We start from the raw sequence: 21,615 nt of genomic DNA, 5'->3' as shown, positions 1-21,615 counted from the left end.
GCTTGAGATTCACTAGAGAATAAGAGTACAGTCCTGGAGCCTCAGTCTGTAAAAGTCTGAGAAACCCACATGGAATATATATGCCTTGTCCCCTCCCTGTAAAGGTGTGGAGCCCACATTTGCCCCAAGGAGCAACTCCATTGCTGTAAGCAGCACTAGGAGCTCAAGTAGCAGAGATCTGCACTATGAACCAGTTCCAATAAAGACAAAGGAAAAAAAGGTTGGAAAAAGAGGAAGGAAAATCATTATAATATTATAAAAAAGGCATTAATGGGCAGACTTCCTTAAAAAATTTTATGTATTTTCACACACACAACATAATTTTCTTTCCAAAACATCCATTTTGCTCTATTAAAACAACATCCTGCATGAGACAAATGTTACATTTTTAAGGGAGGCCACAGTGTGCAAAACAGAGGAAAGGCTTTGGAAGGAGGAAATAAAATTATGCTTGAATTCTGTATTAGAAAAACAGACAGAAGTCCAGCCTTTGCGGGGGTTACTGGAGTGATGCTGATACATCTAATGAACTAATCAATAGTGCTCAAAAGCTTATAAAACTTGCATCCTCTGGATGTGCTACCTGGCACCTCAGGGGTAATTTGTAGACGTGCTGAGCATTCAGTACCAGCTAAAGTCAATGAGTGTAAAAACACGGAAAAAAACACTTGAGTATTTTAAACAGTAACAAACAGCAAATTCTCAGAATAAAAAAAACCTATCAGAGTTATCTCTAAGCATTTGGAGGCCCTTTTATCTTCTCTGTAGTGTTCACAAGTTTTATCAATACAAGGACAAGTAGCAGTGAGGATAATGGAGAGAAAGTAAGGGAAAAAAAATTAATGAAGCTGTATAAAAGCCCTTAACAAAGCTCATCAGTAAAGTCACACAGGTAGCTTCACGTCTGATTTCCCAACTCACTAATGTTAAGACATTTTTGTGCATGGATTTTTACTTGCATGTGGTGCTTTCCCAGTGACATTGTTTCCAGCTGAAGGGAACTTAAGAGGTACTGCATGCCTCAGCACTGGCTGGGAAAGCTTTCCTTGGACATCCCCAGCTTCTTCCTCCAGCCAGCTGTACATGCTACGTGTCCCACCAGTGGTATCAACAATGAAATTGGACTCTTCCAACACACCCAGTAGAGGAAGGCCTTAAGTGCCTTCAACAGCCTAATGTTGCTGAGTTACTGCTCTGCCTGTGACTGCACCTGGAGTGGAAACATCTCTCCAGCCTGTTCAGTGCCAGAAGGTACCAGGAGAGTGGGAGTTTGTCATCCTGATTGTTGTACAGCAGTGAAGTCTCACTTAGACTGACATTTGTGTCTGCTGCTCACCAGCAGCCCTCTCTGTGAAGGGGACTTCCATACAACCTGCTTCCCCCAGGATGGTTCCTGACTGCAAGCTAGTGCTTCTTTCTCATTGACTGGATCCTGCACAGAAAAACAAACATTTTCTCCACTTTTCTTACCATAATTACTGATTTCTCCTATGAGTAACATTTTGTTTAACCAGCACATCTCAGATTTATTTAAATTACTGCTCTTAAAATATTAAAGGACATCCCATAGCTTCCCTTCGATGCTTTTTGATATACTTTTACGCTACAGATAGTTCACAAGTGACCGTTCATTTGAATTCTATTTTTTGTGGAAATTAACATAGGATTCTTTTTTTATCCTTACTTTAAAAAAACAAACAAGGTTTTGTAAGTTAACATGACAATAAATATCATTCAGAAGCCATAAAGTGGTTTCAATTTCTTTTCCTGGAAACCAGTGTCATTATTTCAGTAGAACTGTTTAAAAGAGTTTACCAGCATTATCTCACAGAGACATGTGAGCAGAGAAGAGCCAGACTAAAAAAAGGATCATAAACAATTTACTTTTTCAAAACTCAAAAAATACAACAAAGACCCCCTGTGAACATTGGGCAATCCCCATAATCTCTTTTTCCCTGGGACAGCATCATTAATTTAAGGATGAAGCCCATGTGTAAAAATCCTGCTGTTTCTCCCTCCTTGTATAGGCCAGAAAGCAATGGAAAAATGTCCTCTGTATTAATGTATTAATGTATTAAACAACTTGTGAATTTTCTTTTAATTAAAACACTTTAAAGTTGTTTCATTAAACAACTTTCTTCTAATTAGAGTGGGTGTCTTTTTCTCCATTCCAAAGTGACAAACAGCAGGAATGCTGGAAGATTGCTGGCGCAGCATCTCTGTTTCCCTTCCAGATGCAATGGGCTCACCAGTGACTCACCAGACACCCCCAGGGCATCGAGGGCAGTGGCATGGTGGCCCTCACAGAGCCTCACATCTCTGCCCATCACTTACTTATCAACTGGTGAAGATCAGGAGGTGGATGCCAATGGTGTCCAACTGCAGCTGGCTCAGGCCACAACCCAGGAGAGCACTAAAAGTGATGTTGCATAATTGAGAGCACTCTGGCAAATTATTCATAAACCAGTTAAAGGCAGAGGACAGAGCCTTAGCTGGCGTGCAGCAGCAAAGCCAGGTTGGTTTTGACAGATTAAAACATGTTAAATGCTGAACAGGTCTTTTAAATATTCAAAGTCCCATTGACATAAAGGAGGAAGCTACCAGAGACTATCAGAGACTTAAATGTCTCTTTGGCAGAGATTATGGTAGTCCATGAAATGCCTTTGAAGAATTGCATGTTAATATCTGCCCAAGTATGGTGACACATCAGACTAGAACGCATCATTTCAATCATCTGTTCCCAGGTTAACAACCACAGCAGCCAGAACAGCCCTACTTCTAACAGAAGATGTGTGATGATTTAAATTATTACAGTGTGTTCCCAGGCAGCACTTCAAATTACATTTAAATGGGGAAAAAAAAAATCCAAACCCTTAGTGGCATGAAAAATCTATTCATTGTATAATCTTGGAAGACTTTTCTACCAGACTTAAATTAGGAGCCTTAATAAATCTCTCAGAGGCTTTTAGCAACTTACGTTGTGTTTATGTTTAATAAAAATGGTGGAGGGTTCCAACTAAATTAAATTAAACTAGCTCTTAATTCCTATGTTTTGAAAAGGCATCACGTTGATACTGTGATGACTTTATTCATGGAAATATGATTCAACTCTTTGGCTCACAAATCACACTTACCAACCCTGCACGAAGGAAAAAAAGAAATCACAGCTGCAGTCTCTGAGCTCCTGGAGAAAAATGTCTGAAAGCAAAGAAAACAAAAGAAGCCAAAAGGGAGAGCTAACCCTTGGTAAGCATTGTCTAGGTTTGTGGCCACCTCTGACTAACCATGCGCTCCTATTTTTGAACATCTGAGTCATCCCCTAGGGTGCTGAACCTCTGTGCAAATAAATAAATAAATAAATATAAACCCACAGAACAACAGAAAATGTGAATGGTTGGTGGGGAGAAACATGTTTGGTCAGGGTTGTGAAGAGGGGAGAACAAACCTCAAGGATGAATACTTTCCAACCCCAAAATGGATCAGAAATAAAACAGCAAAGCAGCCAACAAACAATCTATATCCTTTTAGCAGGAACCAATTTTACCATCTCTATTTAAGATATGCTTCCAGATAGATAATAAAGTGCAGCAGGAGATTCTCCTCTGAATGATAAATAAAGGAAATTATGTTACTTTCCAAAACAAACAAAAACCCCCAAAATCTGGTCTGCAGTTACCAAGTTGGATTGTATTGCAATACAGTAAATTTTAAGATCCTCTCTGATCTACGCAGGAGGACCAGGCAAGCCTCCTCTATCCCACTCACAAGGCCAAGGACAACAGCAGGGTGAGGAGGATTCTCTTCTTTTGTACATAAGAAGGCAGCATAAAACATTATCCTTCAGAAAGACTGTAAACTCTACTTTTCCCCACCTAGAAACACAGTGTAACACTACTGCATGAAAAACAAGCAGCTCCAAGCCAACTTGCAATCTGCCATTTGCAGAGCAGCACCTAGTTCCTGTGGCTGCCCTCAGCTGGTTCCGGTGGCTGTTCCCAAGCTTCCCAAGAGATCAGTCTGCACCTTGCACGGCCACTTAGGGCACTTCTGAAGGTGGATTTAAAATTACTGTCCCTGTTGCGTGAAGCCACTTGACGCCGGCTTTATTTTTATACAGACTTCGCACAGGTAAAAGCAGTTACATGAGATGTAAAGAAGCCAGCAGGCCATGGTATGTGGCAAGCAGTTTTTCAGAAACAAAACTGACTGCAGTTATCCAGATAGCTGCTTGCTGAGCATCTCTCAGGGGCTCATACTAGGGAACAAAGCCAGTATTTAAAACACACAGCAAACAAATCCTTTCCTTCACTGCAAGGCACAAATAGTTGTGCTAAAGAAAAATGGATGGGGAACAGCACAGGTGAAAAGAGTTTCTAGTGCAGGGTATTTTTTAAGCCAGTGCTGCTACTAAGACAGATGTTACAAAACCATACCCTCAGCCTGGTAGCTTTAACATTGAGAATTGCTATTTCTCACCCCAAATGGATCATGGAACCTTCTGGCTCACAGAGAAGCCTGTAGGCTACAGCCAGCATGCATGAGAGAAATGTCCCTAAAAATGTCTTGATGTTAAAATGATGTTGAATAGAAGTGCCATTCAAAAATACCCAATGATTTTTGGCAAGCCACACAGCAAAGCTGCTGGCAAAAGAACTGCAAAGGGGAAAAAAAAAAAAAAAAAAGCAGAAACAGAGTCAACAATCATTAGATGTTGATGTGTCAGATGTGTCTATGGACAATTTTTCAGTGTGACCCTCACCTTCCTCTGTTCACAAACAAACTTTGCCAGAATTAGCAGCCAACACAGACGCCCATATAGCTTCTGGCAATGCACAAAAGTTCAAGCTCCTGACAGTGTTGCTATACATACACTGGGGCTAATGAGAGAGGAAAACAACTGACAAGGGGCCCTGTCCCAAGCCCCGCCTCCATCCTGATGCCTGAAGCCCATCAGCCTCTCATCTTTGCACAGACTGTCTGTGGGACAAGGTGTACATGTGAACCTTTGTGATTTGTCCAGTCAGTTCAGTCTTTAGAAAGCTTAAACCTGCTCTGTTATTGTATGCATAGTAACAGACAACTCCATTTTCCTACTGTTGGTGGATTTCAAGGTAAATCTAGTAAAATACTCACTTTTTCTCTCACCTATGGTGTTAATTGCCTGTCTATAATTAAATTGAACACAGCAGGACAGTAAATGACAGAAAGGCTCAATGTTTTAGCTTTGGTGCCTCATAAAGTACTAACCTGGGCCACATGCAATACCCACATAGCACAACTCAATGATCAATCTAAAACCAACAGGAACTTTTATATGGACTGATGGTCTTTGGCTTAGACCCCTTCCAAACACTGAGTTTTCATGAGTTATACCAGCTGCCACTTGTATTTACTTTATAAGCACCACATGCTAAGTGTAAATTGCATCGCCACCACCACTGATTTCACCCCAGACACTTCTAAACAAGTTACGGGTGGTGGAATCCACATTTAGGCTGAAGGCCAAGAAAGACCTCTCCAATTAGGTTGTATAATTGAGGCACTTTTAAAAAAAATAAAATACTGAAAAAACAAGTATGTGGAAGAGTAAGAGATTTGGTTTATCACAGTTGCATAGGAGATCTAACACGTGCCAGTACAGAACCTGGAGAGAGAACCACTAGCCCAGACAGATGCACCCACAGAGCAGGTCCTGCTTTTCAGTCATCTTTTGCACTAAAAAATTCTGCAGGCAGAAGACACATGACAGGGAAAAACCAAAACAAGCAATGCAGGCTCTTCAGAAGGTAGGGAGTGAATAAAGGTAAGGTGAATCATGACTTTCAGAGTCAAGTCATGGGGTTTTTCCCAGGACTTCCTTCCCATCTCTAAAAACACTATAAAGGAAACATTGTTACTCCTCAAGGCCCTTTTCAGGTTAGAAGCAGTGTTCAAGTACCTTAAGAATAAGCACAAAAAACCCCACTGCTCTCTGGCACCTTCAGGCATTTTACCTGAATGGAGCCTTCAAAGTCTTAGATCAGTAATTACCTTAATGAAGTTGCAGCTATTACTATAGACAGAATATAAGTGAGCTAGCTCCTTCCTGCTTTGTTTTAACCAGCAGGCCATTTCTCCAACTGGCCATTCTCACATTCAAAACACATGTTTTGGTCACCCCAGGTTTTTGGTTTGTTTATTTGTGTTTGGGCTGACCACAGCGTGCTGTCTCCAGACGTCCCCAGCTCCCTGCGCCTTGCTGCCTTCTGCAGGGCTCAGCTGTGACACAGCGTGGGCGCAGGTCAAGCACATCCCCGGCCTTTCTGAGGTCACACAGTTACAGCCTTCCCAGCACCACGTCCCATCAAGTGTTTTGTAAATGCTTCCTGCAGCACGACCAGACAGCAAAGCAAAGTGCATAAAAAAGAGTTTTGCTCATCTGCAGCAAGGAGGTATTCAGATGGGGAGATCTTCCAGGGCAGAAATTACATGTTTGTACTGATGTCAGAGATTACCTCCCGCCCTTCTGTATTAATAATACAATAGGACAGATTTTATAACAGAGCAGGACCAAGAGTGTGTGTAACAGTTGTTGTGATGACCTGGATTCAAAGTGTGGTTTCTTTCTATGTATTATTTACTTATACTCTACTGTGTATATATACACACTTGCTTGTATATACATACAAATGCATATATACACATTTGCATGTGTATTTATCCACTGTTTATATATCTTATAAACTTACACGTAGTTTGTATATTAAAAAAAGGGAAATAATTTTCCAAGAGGATTATGTATGCTTTCCTCATGGAAAACCTAAACTTGTTCATTTTTTTAATATTTCCTCTGATATATTCAAACTTCCATCTGCAGAATAACTCTTCCCTTGCTTTTCTGTGAAGTGATTGAGATCTGTCCTTCAGCAGTTGGTGGTATTATTCCATTATCTTGAGTCCACAGAATACTGGAGGACATATCCATATCTCCATTGCACTGGAGAGCCCATAACTGGGCCCAGTACTCCAGATGTGGCCTCAGCAGTGCTGAAGAGAGGGGAAGGATCACTTCCCTCAGCCTCCTGATAACACTCTGAATGCAGCTCAGGAGGCTGTCAGCCTCCATCACGGTCTATCAAGCACTGCTTCATTTTATTTTTACTTTAGTCTGCAAGTTTGCTGAGGGTGCACCAAAACACTATCCCATCATCCAAGTCATTAGTGACAATATCCAACAGCATTTGACCCCAGGACTGACCCCTGGGCTATACCCTTGAGGACTAGCCTCTGGCTGGACTTCCTACCTCTGGTTATAAGGTTTTGAGCCCAGCACTTCTGCGAGGTAAATCCATCTCCCTGTCCCAACATCTAATCCATACACCATTAGTTTGTCTATGAGATTGTTAAGGGAGACAGTGATGAAAGCCTTGCTAATGCTGAAATAAAGAACAGACACTGTTCCAGTCATTTCATTGTAGAAAGGTGTTGTCCATTGTAAATCCATGCTTGATTTTACTTGGTTTACTCATTGGAATGAACAGCTCTTCACCATGGATGGAAACCAATCAGCCCTCTTGGACTAGAGTTCTCTCCAGGATTATCTCCTCTGGGATTCTTCCACACAAATCCCTGAACAGACCAAAGTGCCCTCCTGAAGTCCAGTCCTTCACCATTTCTCCCTCATTTCAGGATCCCACACACTCCAATCTCATGGTTACTGCTGCCCTCAACCCTCATATCCCTGATCAGTCTTTCCTTCTCTCCAAGTATAAGGTCCAGCAGAGTATGTCCCCTCATTTGCTTCCTGGTCACTTATCAGGAAGTTGTTACCAGCGCACTCCAGAAACCTCGTGGATTGCTTGCGCCCTGATGCGTTGTCCTTTGAGCACATATTGGGATGTTTGGCTAGACTCCCAGATCCGTGTGGGGTTCCCACTCTTAACTAGGGTGTGGCCTTCCTAAAGAGCATCTATCCAGCCACTGCAGTGCTACAGCAGTGTCAACTGTCCCACCACATCTGTGCAGACAAGGAGCTCATCTGCCTTGCTCCAGCCTCCATGAGAGATCCCCAGCCCCAAATCTGCAGAGCTGCACCCTCCTCAGCAGCTTGCTCTGGGCTGTAGTCTCTGCTGAGTCAGGGGTAATTTCTCCACCGAGTGCTGGAGACCAGCTCTGGCAGCTCCCTGCCACTGCTGCTGAGCACAAACACACTGCCAGCCCAGACCCTGGCCTTCTCCTGCGCCAAGTGCTGCTGGCTGCATGCTGTGATTGATGATTTTACAGGCTCCTCCCAGCGCCAGTTGCCAGGATGCCTGACCCTGCCTGGTCAGGATTCAGCTGGAACAAAAGTTCAAAAGCCCCTTCTCACAAGGAACTCTTCGATATTTATACCATCTACCATATATATCACAAGCCAAGTGAAAATTTTATCATATGCTTCTTTGTACAGGTGAACAAAAGCAGTCAGACATGCCTTAACACTTACATTGGTTTTATCCATTAAGTGATTTTTACCACCACCATTCCAATTATCACAGAGATAATGATAGCCATCAAGGAAAAATTAATAATTCCACAATAATCTATTACTGAAAATAAAGCTGACCCAGACATAAAGTGAAATAATATATCTGGTACCAGGTCCACACTCACTAAATACCTTAAAGAAAGTCAACCGCTTACCTTGGATATCACCCAGACCTAAAGCAGCACATGCCTCTGGTATACACAGAGGAAGAGGAAGGCAACAGTATATTAAAGACAGCTTTCACCAATCCCAAACAAGAATAAAATCAGATATTATGCTGTACTATAGGCCAAGTTGTAGCAAAGGATACCAACGTGTGTGTACACAAAGGACCACAAGGAGATCTGATCTCCACACTCACCTCCACATGCAGGACCTTCAGGCTGTTAAAACTTGATGTTGTGCATATTCTAAAAAACTAATATAGAAGATGTCACTCTGACTTTCTCTTGCTCACCTGCAGGTAATTTTCCACCAGGTTCCATTTCAATTTGATAAGAGACTTAATTACCTGATGAATCAAAAACCCCAGCACCCCCACTGCTGTTCTGATTAGCCCCATCAGCAGCAATCGTCCCGCTCCTTTCTAGAAATAGGAAGACACAGGTACCTCTCAGACCATAAAACAGGATTATTTGCCATGCTGCCTTTCACAAAGACACCAATTCCATTTTTAGAACATTTTGAATATTACCTGTGACTGCCTGAACAACAGGCTCCTCTTGCCAATATCTCTTTTAAAAGTGTACACGCAAGAAAGATTTACCTTGAGGTGAAAGCCATTTTTGTTTGGGTAAGGAATACAGTTGGATTTTTTGGTTTTGGATTTGTTTGGGTTTTTTTAATAGAAAGTTACCAATGCAGTCTGATCTCTGATGTTGAATGCTTGATATCATATTAAAATCAATTATATGACCCAGAAATTAAACATTTGGAACACATTACAAAGTAATCCAAAGTAATCCCTGCTTCCTTCGACTGCAATAATGCACTGAGCACCTATCATGTAAATGTGCAAACTTTTACCTCCAGTTTCTGTATTTCCTCAACTTACACTTCTAATAATAATGTGCATCAGTAATAATGACAGGTTTATTTTAAGTATCACCTAGGACTAGAGCAGGCCTACTGAGATTCAAACACCATGGTTCCTGCAGATTATGCTGTGAGAAAAAAAAATTTAAATTAATTACTTTGAATAGTAATTTTAAACATTCATTTTAATTTAAAAATTAATTAAAATTAATTTCAAGGAGTCTCAGTAAGAAAACATTTACCCAAACTTCTGCAAAGTATCTTCCTTTTAAGTTGTATACATTAAGAAGTTAATAATTTAATTATTTTTTGCATATTCAGTAAGTTGTGAAGAGCAAAGACATAAGCACTTACAAAATACGCTTTTAATCTCTTGGCCCCCTTCTACATTCAGAATATTTTCCTGTACACAGAAACAATAAATAACTTTTTCTTAATTCCTCCTGCTGTCAGGCATATCCCTGGAGTGCCCAAATTATATATAATTTTAGAGGCAGCTTAACACTATTTGAGGTAAGCTTACTGGTATGTTTTCTCTTGTAGCCACTTCTTATAAACCTTTTTGTATGAAGACAAATAATCCAGACTTTCCTTGGCCAGCAGATGTTCTCTCTACCAAAGGTACTATAGCTTGGATACTTTACGCAAGGCAGTTTGCAAGTTGGTAGCTTGGAGAGAAGCAAAAGACCCAATGCATGTCAAACGGTTACTTGTAAATCAAAACCAGCAACATCCAGTGTGTTTTTGCCACCTCCAAGGTGTGACTTCGGTAAACCAAAGAAGGAGTACAAAAGGATTTCTGCTGTTTTCCACCAGCTGGAATTTGGACCAATTTGGCAAGGCCCCATCTCAAATAATCGTAGAATCACAGAACCATAGAATGGTTTGGGCTGGAAGGGACCTTAAATATAATCTAGTGCCAACCCCTCTGCCTTGGACAGCAATACCATCCACTAGACCGGGTTGTTCAGAGCCCCATCCAACCTGGCCCTGAGCACTACCAGAGATGGAGCATCCACAGCTTCTCTGGGCAACAGGTTCCAGTGCCTTATCATCCTCACAGTAAAAAACTTCTTCCTAATATCCAATCTAAACGTACCTTCTGGCAATTTTAAGCCATTCCCCCTTGTGATGTCACCACCTGCCCCTGTAAAGAGTCTCTCTCAGTCTTTCTTCTAGGCTCCTCTCAGGTACTGGAAAGCCACAACAGGGTCACCCCAAAGCCTTCTCTTTTCCAGGCAATGAAGAAACATAAATAGTTCCTGGTTCTGGATCAGTGAGTACCAAAGGGCAAGTGAGAAGAAAAAAGCCACATGCAAATTACCCAAAATAGTCTTGTGGACCTATGGTTTTGCAGCACTGAAAGTTTCCTCATAATCCACTACTCACATTTCTCAAGTGTAACAACACACAGTCATGAAGGAAATATTGCCCAGGGCAGGGGGCACATCCGTGGCATGATATAGCAGTGGCCTAAGTCCAATTTCTTACACCATGACTGCGTTTTTTTGCCAGCTCAATCAGGCATTTCATTCAAGACTTCAAAAGTACTATGCAAATTGCAGACCTGGCAACAGTCAATCTGACAGAAAAGATAACAAGTTGAAGAGAATTGATCTAGGTGGAAATCAAAGACTGCAGAAAATAATTGTTGCTGGAAACTGTGTGAATAGCTACAAGCAACAACAAATGCATTAGAAAAGTTACCTTCCTTCTGATACTGGGAAATAAATGTATCTGCCACCAATACCTCCACAGTGAAGTTATCTAATAACAAATACACATTGTGTGATCAATTAAATCCCTCCAGTCAAAGGTGAATTAAGTAACAGCAGGCATCCAACTGATTATGTACACTAATAATGTAAAAAGTGGTAAATACTTCACAAACAGAAGCTCAGACCTTAGTTTTGTGTTTAAGCACAAAAATGAGATTAGACTGCTAACTTGCTTGCAGACAAGCTAGGTTTAACTACTCCTATTCCAAGTTCAAAATGGAGCAAAAGAAAGAAGAATCCAGGCAAGAAAAACAGGCACCTGAGCAGAGTTCGTGGCTGGGATTCCATCACTGCTTCATTCCAGTATGCCAGACTGGTTACCCCAAAGCCTCCATTCAGCCCATTTATTTCTGGAACATGGGAATTTGTATGATGGCATTTTCTAGTTGTGTTAGACCAAATGTTAATAGATTATAAATATTATATTTATATATAAGTATAAATATTGTATTTATATATAAGTATTATAAAGATTGCAGCACAAACAAAAATACAAAATCCACTGCATGATACAGTCAGGGGATGGAACACTGAAACTAAAGGTACATTTCTAGAGGAAACAGATGAGGCCAAGTCACACTGCTCAGAGATGAAACAGATATTCCTCATTCCACATCACAATGACTTGTTACATAAACAAGATGGCTGTTTTTACCCAAACAGGAATATCATTCCCATCCTTAAAAGCACACCTGAGCATTTGCCTTTGCTGTCCCCAGTTGTCAGAACTCCAAAGCTGACAACTCCTCTTCCAACAGACTCGGTCTCTGCAGCTGTGGCTCAGCTGTACTGTAAATTCTCAAATACACCCTCTTGTGCATTCAAATTTTAAAAAACAAAACAGAGTAAGAATGTGTTTTCAAAGTTTGACCCCTAGTTATTTGTTCCCCATGGACTCCTCTGTAGTCAACTTAAACCCACCAGTACAACCACTTATCTGAAATATATTTCATGAACCTCTGAGGAGTACACAATGGCCACAGTTAAAAAGCTAGATAGTGAAAAACAAAGCAAGATTTGAGATTGCAGGGGGCCATTGCTGCAACCCTGACATGCAGGAGTTGAGATAACTCTCCAGAGGACAAACAAGGCCTTACAAAACACATATATACATGGAGTTTTGTTCATTTACGATGAAACCTGAAGACAGAGACATGAAGGCAAATGCAGACTGTGGTTGTAAATGTTTCTGCACCAGACATTGCTCTCCTAAGAATACACACTGCTTCATTAGCCTGTAAGAATTTTATCCAAAACCTATGCATTTTGGCTGTCACTGTTCCATACACTAACACCTCCTAGTGCAGAATGGGTCTTCATTTTTCTTTTGAAAAGCATTTCAGATCATATATTCTCAGTTCTGTGAATTTTGCATAAGGATTGTCCTGCTTTCTGCAATGTTTTTATCTCCAAACATCACACAAGGATCCTTCTACTTATTCAAGAGCTTCCAAAACTTATGTTTTGCCATGGATAAAGAAAATCAGAGGCAATGATGAAAAAAATACCTTCCGAATACTAGAAGATAAAATGTTCCCACCTATGTAAGAAGACCAGAGAATCCAGGCTGCAACCAGTTCCCAGATTTATCACTAATTTCTGACTTCTGCAAGGTGTGCTACTTGACTTAAAAGTATTCTTACCTCATCACAGTCTAATTGGGAATGGCTGCTTTGGAGACAAGGCAGGAAAGAAAGAATCTGTGTTCATCACCACTGAAAGCTACCCACACAATTCTTTGTGTAAATGCTTTGAGGAGTCAAATTATAAACTGAATTTTACTCAGTTAGGAAAGAATTTTGAAAGGCCAGTGTGGGAAGAACCCATGCTTTTAGTCTGCCAAGACCCCATTTGGGAGCCATAGAGCTCCTTCTTTCACTCCCAAGCAGCTTCCATGCAGGCCATGGGACTCTGCAAAAGGGCAATGGCCAAATACGGAATGGGGGCAGACACTGGCACAGCTCTCTCTTCCTTGGTAAACACAAGCAGGCTGGCCCAGGCTGCCTCCAGTTAGGACCTGGAAAGTAGCTCCCTTGAAACTGGAAAAAACAGCAAAGGATGGTACCTCTGCTACTTGGTGATCTGGGTGACAGGCAAGGTGTGTAGCAGAAATGCAGCTACCACTATCTGCAGCTGGCCATTCCAAAAAAGTTTCAGGTGAGCTCATCTAACTCCTCTCCCAAACAACTGAGAAGAAGGAACAACACAATTTTATTTGCCTAAATGCTTTGTAAGTGAAAGAGGATGTGCATGTATGCCTCACATGTGTTCTTTATCCCTTAAAAGACCAGGATGGAATAACCCCAACTCATACTATAAAAATACAAAGAGTTGCTAAATTAGAAGCCAGAACAAATAAGAACTACCCACCAAACAGCAGTAGAGATACAGCATGAATTTAATACTAAGACATTTTGCCACTTGTCTTTAAATAGTACAGATATAAATCCAATGCCAGCTATTACACACAAAAGCACCTGCCAACGAACTTTAATTCTTGCTATGGTTGTACTAAACCCCTCCTGCCTGAGCACAAGGTACTGCTCACTCCTCTATCCAAACAGCTGTATAATGTAATTTTAACTTTGTAATGGCAAACATGTAAAAAAACAGGCAAATGCTTAGTTGGCATCTCAGTTTTAAGTAGACAGAGAACCACGTACTTTTTGAATGGTGTCAGGAGTTGTATATACCTAAATGGTAAGAATTTCTTCCCTCTCCACTGCCCTTCAGTCTTCACCCACGGGCTTGTTTACTGCAGCACATGTGATCTGTCCATCTGTCAAGTAAAGCAGCGCACCATTCTTGTTGCCTTCAGTTTTAATACTAAAACCATACAGGTATTATAAGATCATACAATCACAAAAATACAAAAAAGGATTAGAGATTGCGAGTTAACATTGTTAACACTGCATGAGTAACACATCAATTCCAAACAAATCTGAAGGTAGAAGTCAAGAGGTTTTGAAATGCCAGAAGAAATAATTTCTACTCTAAGAAACATGAGCAGTTCAGAACTTATTTTTCAACAGACTGAAAGCAGAGTGGAAGAATGAAGAGCTTCCGAAGCAGTATTCTTTTCACAGCATCCCACTCCAAAGATCAAAAACCATTATACTACTAATTGAGGTGACACTCAAAGACTTCAAATAATGAGTGTTTAATGCACAGTCTGAATGACAGCTCAAGGAAGCAAATAATTATCACAGTCATTGGACAGAGATATAAAGACATTGTTACCTAGAAACATCGTGGCTTTTAGCTTTCGTTTCATATTATTTCAATATTTCAAAGTAACAACAGTAAAGGAATGAAAGTATAGTACTAACTTGGCACGAGAATTTTCCTATGCATACAACAACTCCAACATATGGTGCTGGATTAAAGGACAGAGATGTTGAAACATTTTCTGATAACACCATAATAAATCTCACATAGTGCAACAAGTTAGTAGTAGTACCATGTGATACAGTAAATCTAATCTGCAATTTCAGACAGAAAAAAAATGTACATATGACAGGAAATCATTTCAGAAAACGCAACCCAAGATGACTATGACCATCGCCACAAATCCTCAAATTGTGATGTGGCAAGGAGTTATTTTAGATTTTCAGAAGCAGACAGTCCCACAGTTCAAAGTGCAATGTACCTCCCAGAGATGGGAAATAATGCTCTCTCCCAAAACTGCAGTCATGCAAACAACAAACACAGGAGGAATCTGTTGGCCAGAAAAGGGCAGGGCTGTTGGCAATTTACCCAATGCCATTACAAAAGCAGAACTTTTAGTACAGACTTTTCTCAGAATAGTATTGACTCTTTTAACTACATGCACACATTTAAACCCAAAACTGCTGATCACCAACCACTTAGATGAATGTGGGAACTAAAGAGCCAGCTGCCACCACCACATACTTCCATGCTTTTGGTTTACACAGCTCCTCATTGTGGTAAGGTTTGCCAAAACTTAAGAGAAACAAAGTCATCTCAACCTGCTGTACTTCACCAACTGTAAGCAACTTCACCAACTGTTTGCAGCAACTTCCAACAACTGTATGCAGGAATACTCTATCTTAAGAAAGTAAAAGAGATTAAGAGAATTGGGTTAAGTCCTCTGAGGCTGACTTTAAGGAGTTCCAAACACTATATCATTGCCCAAAGCCATTCTGTGAAGCTGAACCCTCACTCCCATATTAACTCAATTTTCATGATGCTGGAAGATCTGCTAGAAACATCCTCTTCCATATCTTCACGACAACTTCACAGCTCTACTGTTTGAGCTGCTCACATCCTAACTGAAACAGCTCTTTATTTCTGTGACAATTGGAAAAATACAGAAAATTCTTCATCTTCACTATTTTCAAGTCAAGTCAGTAAGAGATGTGTTTACTTCTTCCTGGTTTCTTCTTTTCTTAGTGATTTTTAGTAGCAATTGCAGAGGGAAATCAAATCATTCCACCCTCCCCTTGTCATTCCCCCATGCTTAAAAATAATAATAATAGGATATAATAGTAATATTAAGATTGAAATAGCCAATGTGTTACATCAGCATACACATTTGTAACAATCAGCAGGGAGCAGAATGGGAACAAGCACAAACCAGCTTAGGAAAACCTTCATAGTATGACTGCACAGCCATGTCTTCAGTACTTCTGATTTAACAAATATACAGGTTGGGGTTTTCTAACCTAAACTATACAGTTTATAAATAAGAGATTATAAAACCATGTTTACATTTAATCCATACTGCTTATATTAAAAGCAGAAGGTTGGGATGCTGCTGTTAAGAAGTGGTGAAAAGTCATAAATTAGTATAGAAAACACAAATTTTATCAAGAGATCCAAACCACTGGTTATATGTGCATTATCTCAACATCTTCCATTAAGTTATCCATTTATACAGCTTGTTGCTTATATAAATAATTTTTAAAATGTTTATCACTATTTTTAAATGGTAAACACTAAAAAACTTTATAGAACTGCTTGAATATGGAAATGCTACTTGACAGTTGGCTTATGTGTATTTTAAAGAACAGAACTGACTGTACATAAACTTACAGCTCTTTACAAATTGAGCTTAAAGTATACATCCATTTAGTAAAAAAAAAAAAAAATTATAAACCACTATCATTACTATGGTAATGTAAGAAGTTATTTTGTGGGGAGTTTTTTAAAGCATCAAGTATGTTAAAGTATGTTACTTTTATACTTCCAGCATTATATCCTTCATACTTCAGCCCAGTCAGGTCTTCAGTAGAAAATGTACAGCACATTGATTCAGCAAAATAAGGCAATCAGCAGAACAAGAAACAGAAAAAAACATCTCCCACAATTGTTTCAACAGAGAGAGTTAAAACAGATGGATTAACAAGTTTTAAAGCACTTTTTTTAAAATTTATTATCATTATTATTAAATAAAGACTACAGACAATCATGTTCCTCCAATACCTCCCCACCTCATAAATCTTTCAAGCTTCACAAAAGACTTCTGAACACATTATTTAGAAACATAGACAAGAAACATATTTTGTCCCACTGCTTCACATCTATCTGGAATTTTACTCACATAAAAGACCAACAGGAGTATTAAGTTATCTTTCTTTGGTACAGTAACACATATTCAGACTTGCTTAGTACCAGTTTGCTCCTCCTCTAGTAGTTAAAATCAGCAACACCAGGGCAATCTGGCCGAATTTTCATAAACTAGAGGCCAGAAATAAAGCAAGTAGTAGTCAGACATCCTGCCTCTGCCACAGGGCAATTATCTGGTGGCCTACTAAGTATGCCTTCTGCATCAAAAGAGAGCATAAGAGAAGTGTAACTTATATTTTTAGGCCTTGAGCTGTTGTCCCAAAAGCTACTAAATAGCTACAAACTCACCATATAAGTGACCATGTAAAACACAAACACTTGTCTAAATTATACAGTTGTTACCATTATAGGTGATCAACTGTCATAATATGCACTAGAATTTTCCTTTAAGTATCCCCAGTAACAAACATTTAGGAGGAATACACATTATGCCTTTATTTGATAATAGTTGAGGTATGTGCTGCTGACTCTGTCTTGCTTGGTGAAAAGTACTCTCAGCTTGCGTTCAGGAAGAGAGCAATCAAGGCCATTGGTAGCTTCACACCTTGCAATGTTTTCTGTACTTTATTATCTATGAGTAAGGCACATCATTTATAATGTGGCTATTTCCATAGGCTTGCTCATTGTATCTTAAGGTTTAACAAAGTATGAATTATACCATCTTTGGCTTTTTTTTTTCTTTGCTTCCTGGAAAATGTATCCATGTCTCAAACAACCAAAACACAAGAACTTTGGCAATGCTTCAGAGCACTAAGCTAATTAAATCCTAGCCAGTAACCACCAGCTTTAGAAGAATTATGAATTTAGAGCTTTTCCACTTTGTCCCTCAATTGGCTTCAAATGGTGCTCTGCTTTGAAAAATTTATTTGATAATAGTTCAAATATGGGTTTGAAAAAAAAATATATAATTTGGTAGCAATGGCAAATTCAAATCTTGTCAAAAGAATGTAGCACAAATTAAATACTCATGAGAGGAAAATTTTAATTCTGTCATCTAAGTAGGCTACCTAATGAGAATTTCAGAATATGAGAAAGCAAATTTGAAGTAAACACTGATCAGACATCAACACTTGCAAAACATAATTTTTCTGGAAAAGTGTAAGCACAGCGCTTCAAAATCTCCAGGTAGTAGAAGAGATTTGAGGAGGCTCTGAACTCTATGCAGCAGTTTAAGACATTTTAAAATTTCATAATTAATTACACTTCAGACTTGTCCCAGTGTGAGCAAAATAGAAAACCAACACACCTAAGATCACTGCAGGAATATTTTTGTAGTCATCCATGTATATTGCATACTCCAGTGTCAGAGATCAGCTCAACTCCCTCCAGAACCAATATTTCCTTCTGCAAAACGTATCTGTTTAGAGCTGGATATGCTCACCAATACAAATGGACAGACTGTTATAGGATCACCTTGTACCACACACAACCATGCAAACAACAGGCTCTTCTTGATGCTCTGTGAATAAGCCAGTCTCTTAAATTATGTTACCAACCAAATAATAGTCTACAAGCATTCTCTCAATAGCTTATGTTGTAATCTTCCCAAAAATTCACATCTCAGAACTGTATAGTTCCATTATTTTAATTGATTAAATATAGATTAGCAGTGTTAGTGTAAGAAAGAAGATTGAATGGCATCAAAGTCATTCCAATTAAAACAAGGATAAAAAATGTTGCAAAGCACTTCAGCCAAACCATCACAAATGATATGTTATATAAATACAGACACGAGGTAGCTGGCAGCTATAAATCCACCAATTCTGGAAGTGCCCAATTTGTCTAAAAAGCATAAATTGTCAAATATCAATCAAACCTTTCCATTAAAAAAAAAAAAAAACAAAAACTAGTTTATTGCTTTTCTGTTTACATCAGAAACAGGCAAAGGCTTATCAAAGAAAGTTACCTGGCTGTTGATGGCTTTTGATCATATCCACTTTTGAAAAGAACCACTAAATAAAACTTTGAATGCAAAATGCAAACAGCTGACTCACTCCCAATGTTACATATTCTCACCAAAAGGCGAGGGACAGGGAAAGATGTGATATCCAAAAGAATAGCATTAACTACTTGCTTATGAGAAATCAGAAATAAAACCAGTGCTCCCACCACACAGAATACATTGAAAAAACAGAGTAAGGACTGCAGGAAAGGCAGAAAGCTCCTAGCTACAAATGCAGTGGCATTACAGCAAATGATTCACGTTAAGCAGATGGAAATATGATGATCTGTAGCACAGGTGTGATTTTTAGTAAAGCTTCCTGAAGTTTCTTTTTTGTGTGTTTCAGAAAAGGCAAAAGCGGAACAGAGGAGAAAAAAAGGCAAGTAATATAAAAGAGGAAATACTGCAAGAAAGCAAGACTAAAGACTGAGAAGTAGGACAGACTTCAGCAATATGATGTGAAAACTGCTTGGAGGTCAAGTAAGGAAAGCGAAAGTTATGCTCATTTCTGGACATAATCTGGAGGGGAACTAAAGGGCAGACAGGTAGGCAAGAGGATTTGTTTGTTTTTATTTTGGGTTTGGTTTGGTGTTTGGGTATTTTTTTAAAATATATTTATATACACCCACACAGAGTGCAAGTTTCTCTAAAGAAGTGATACTACAGATGACAGAACTTACGCCCCTGCAACATATGGAATATCCTGACCTCTCAAGTAAACTGAGCATACAAAAGTGATAAGAACAAAAGGTGCACATAACACCAGCAGCAATATTATGTTTGGCTTTCCACTACTTCTGCCAGTTACTGTACATATATTACATGACTACTATAGAAATGGCACAGCCTCAGACACTTTCCACATTTTATTTACATTTTATGACTAACTTTAATCTCAATCACATATCCATACATTTCCTTTGTTTCACTAAAACTTAAATGCATGGTTTATTAGAACAAAGACTGTAAACAAATATTTGCCATGTCCAATACATGTAACACAGGAGCTGCTTAACAGAAATTAATCCCCCCATTTTATAAATACAGGTATCAAAACAATCCTGAACATACTTTGTGACACTACTAGTAGTCGGCACCCACACCCTTGCAAAATTAAACAAGATGAGCAACGGTATTCACTGTACCTGCTACCTTAAAACAAATTTAACTGCAGCTCTTTTACTAAGCAAGATGGATAAAGCATGCCATTTATATTTTGCCTTCTCCAGAAATTATTTTCAGTAACATATATTATTCCACAGAAATCTGACACTTTCTGTCATGCTTTCATCTTGTAAAACCTGAATTCCAATTATAGGCTATTTCAGGCTTATGCTTAAATGACAGTGCCTCAGTAAGAGAAAAAAAATAATTGTGCTGCCTTTTTCTCCCATAGTGCCTGAAAACATATTGGGCATACATATATTATATATATTCTTACAAATGTCCAGGTCATGTATACCAGCTGAAATTCATTAATGTGTGGGTGTTTGCATTGTGAGATTTAATCAAGACATTACATGAGTAGAAGGTTGTTGTTTTAAGACAGAAGTTTGAGAATCAGCTAAAATTAATTATTGTAAGTTTGTCCCTCTGGAGGTTGTGGAAGCTTCATATTTTCTTTGGACATCATTAGACGTCTTAGCTCTTGAAGTACAACTTTAATGCTATATGAATTTTGCCATTTTGCTAACACTGGTATGCTCCGTGCATCCACCTGGAAAAAGAAGAGAGAAATCTAATTTATGATTGAACACAAAATATCTACATAAATAACTGTTATCAACAGTTGCTCTAAGAAATGGTCTAAGCGTCCCTGACACCTTCTCTGTGGCATAAAGCCCCTGTGTTCCTAAAATATTTTAAGGAAAATGCTTACAAATCATATACTTACACACAGATACAGATTCTGCAATAAAATCCATGCAGGTGGACCCTTCCATCTGTGCCGCTACTTATATTAGTGTGAAGGAAAGGAGGACAGGAGGAGGACATCAACAAACTGTTCACTGCAAAGCTGGAGCTGCTCGCAAAATTTATAGTTTTTTTCAAACTGCCCCCAAAAAAGAAACAAGTAATCACCTTCACTATGCTAACATATGCACCTGGGTGTTCCTCAGTTTTTTAAAAGAAACTGTCACACAAGAGTCCACAGAATACCTTTCTAAAGGAACACTTCCCTTATTATTTCTTTGCTACTAGTATTGTTAGTGATTTCTTTCACACAGATATTACACAGTGCTTCTGATACATCTAGAGGCACTACATGTACTAAGAAATGTCTTGAAATACTGAAATAACTGATTTGTAATGCTTGGACATTTCTTAGTTCTTTGCATCCCTCTCACAGTAAGTCATCTTAGGGAGCCATGAAGATTACTGTACATCACTTACCAAGTGAAATTTGAACTGAAAGGAAAGGACATGGGACTTCTCCTATGCGTTTATAAAACCTGTGGGACAATTTACACAATTATATTATAACGGGGAGGTTTCCATAGGAAAGTCAGCAATTGAAAGTCATCCTGGGAGTTGTTTTGGCAGCAGGTTAAGTCCCAGCCCCTGCATGGAGGAACTTAAGAGCACAGGGAGGCCTACAGCTGAGCAACTGCAAAGCATACCCTGGGGCAGGAATAGGGCTATTGCATGCTACTGGATTCCTTTGGTAGAGTTGCAGCCCACATGGCTACAAGAGTGCTGGAAACCACTGTTTTATGATTTAGGCAGCATAAAACATCAAGAAGTTTCTTATCCAATCTTAATTA

General features: G+C 39.3%; 1 protein-coding gene and 1 pseudogene across 4 annotated transcripts in view; both read right to left on the bottom strand.

Annotated features, from left to right (window-relative positions):
• LOC115493569 (chloride channel protein B-like) overlaps nt 1–10,389 on the bottom strand; it is a 77,124-nt pseudogene extending 66,735 nt beyond the window's left edge.
• Nucleotides 10,390–19,701: 9,312 nt separating this feature from the next.
• UBE2V2 (ubiquitin conjugating enzyme E2 V2) overlaps nt 19,702–21,615 on the bottom strand; it is a 36,437-nt gene continuing 34,523 nt past the window's right edge. For 3 of the 4 annotated variants that reach the window (XM_072924006.1, XM_041713890.2, XM_012571887.5), the window contains exon 4: nt 19,702–20,567. In XM_072924006.1, the coding sequence (XP_072780107.1) occupies nt 20,421–20,567 (147 nt within the window). In that variant the 3' untranslated portion in view covers nt 19,702–20,420. 4 annotated transcript variants of the gene reach the window in all.

Source organism: Taeniopygia guttata, chromosome 2, assembly GCF_048771995.1.
Source record: "Taeniopygia guttata chromosome 2, bTaeGut7.mat, whole genome shotgun sequence".
Lineage (NCBI taxonomy): Eukaryota > Metazoa > Chordata > Aves > Passeriformes > Estrildidae > Taeniopygia > Taeniopygia guttata.
This window is presented reverse-complemented; position numbering and strand designations above follow the sequence as displayed.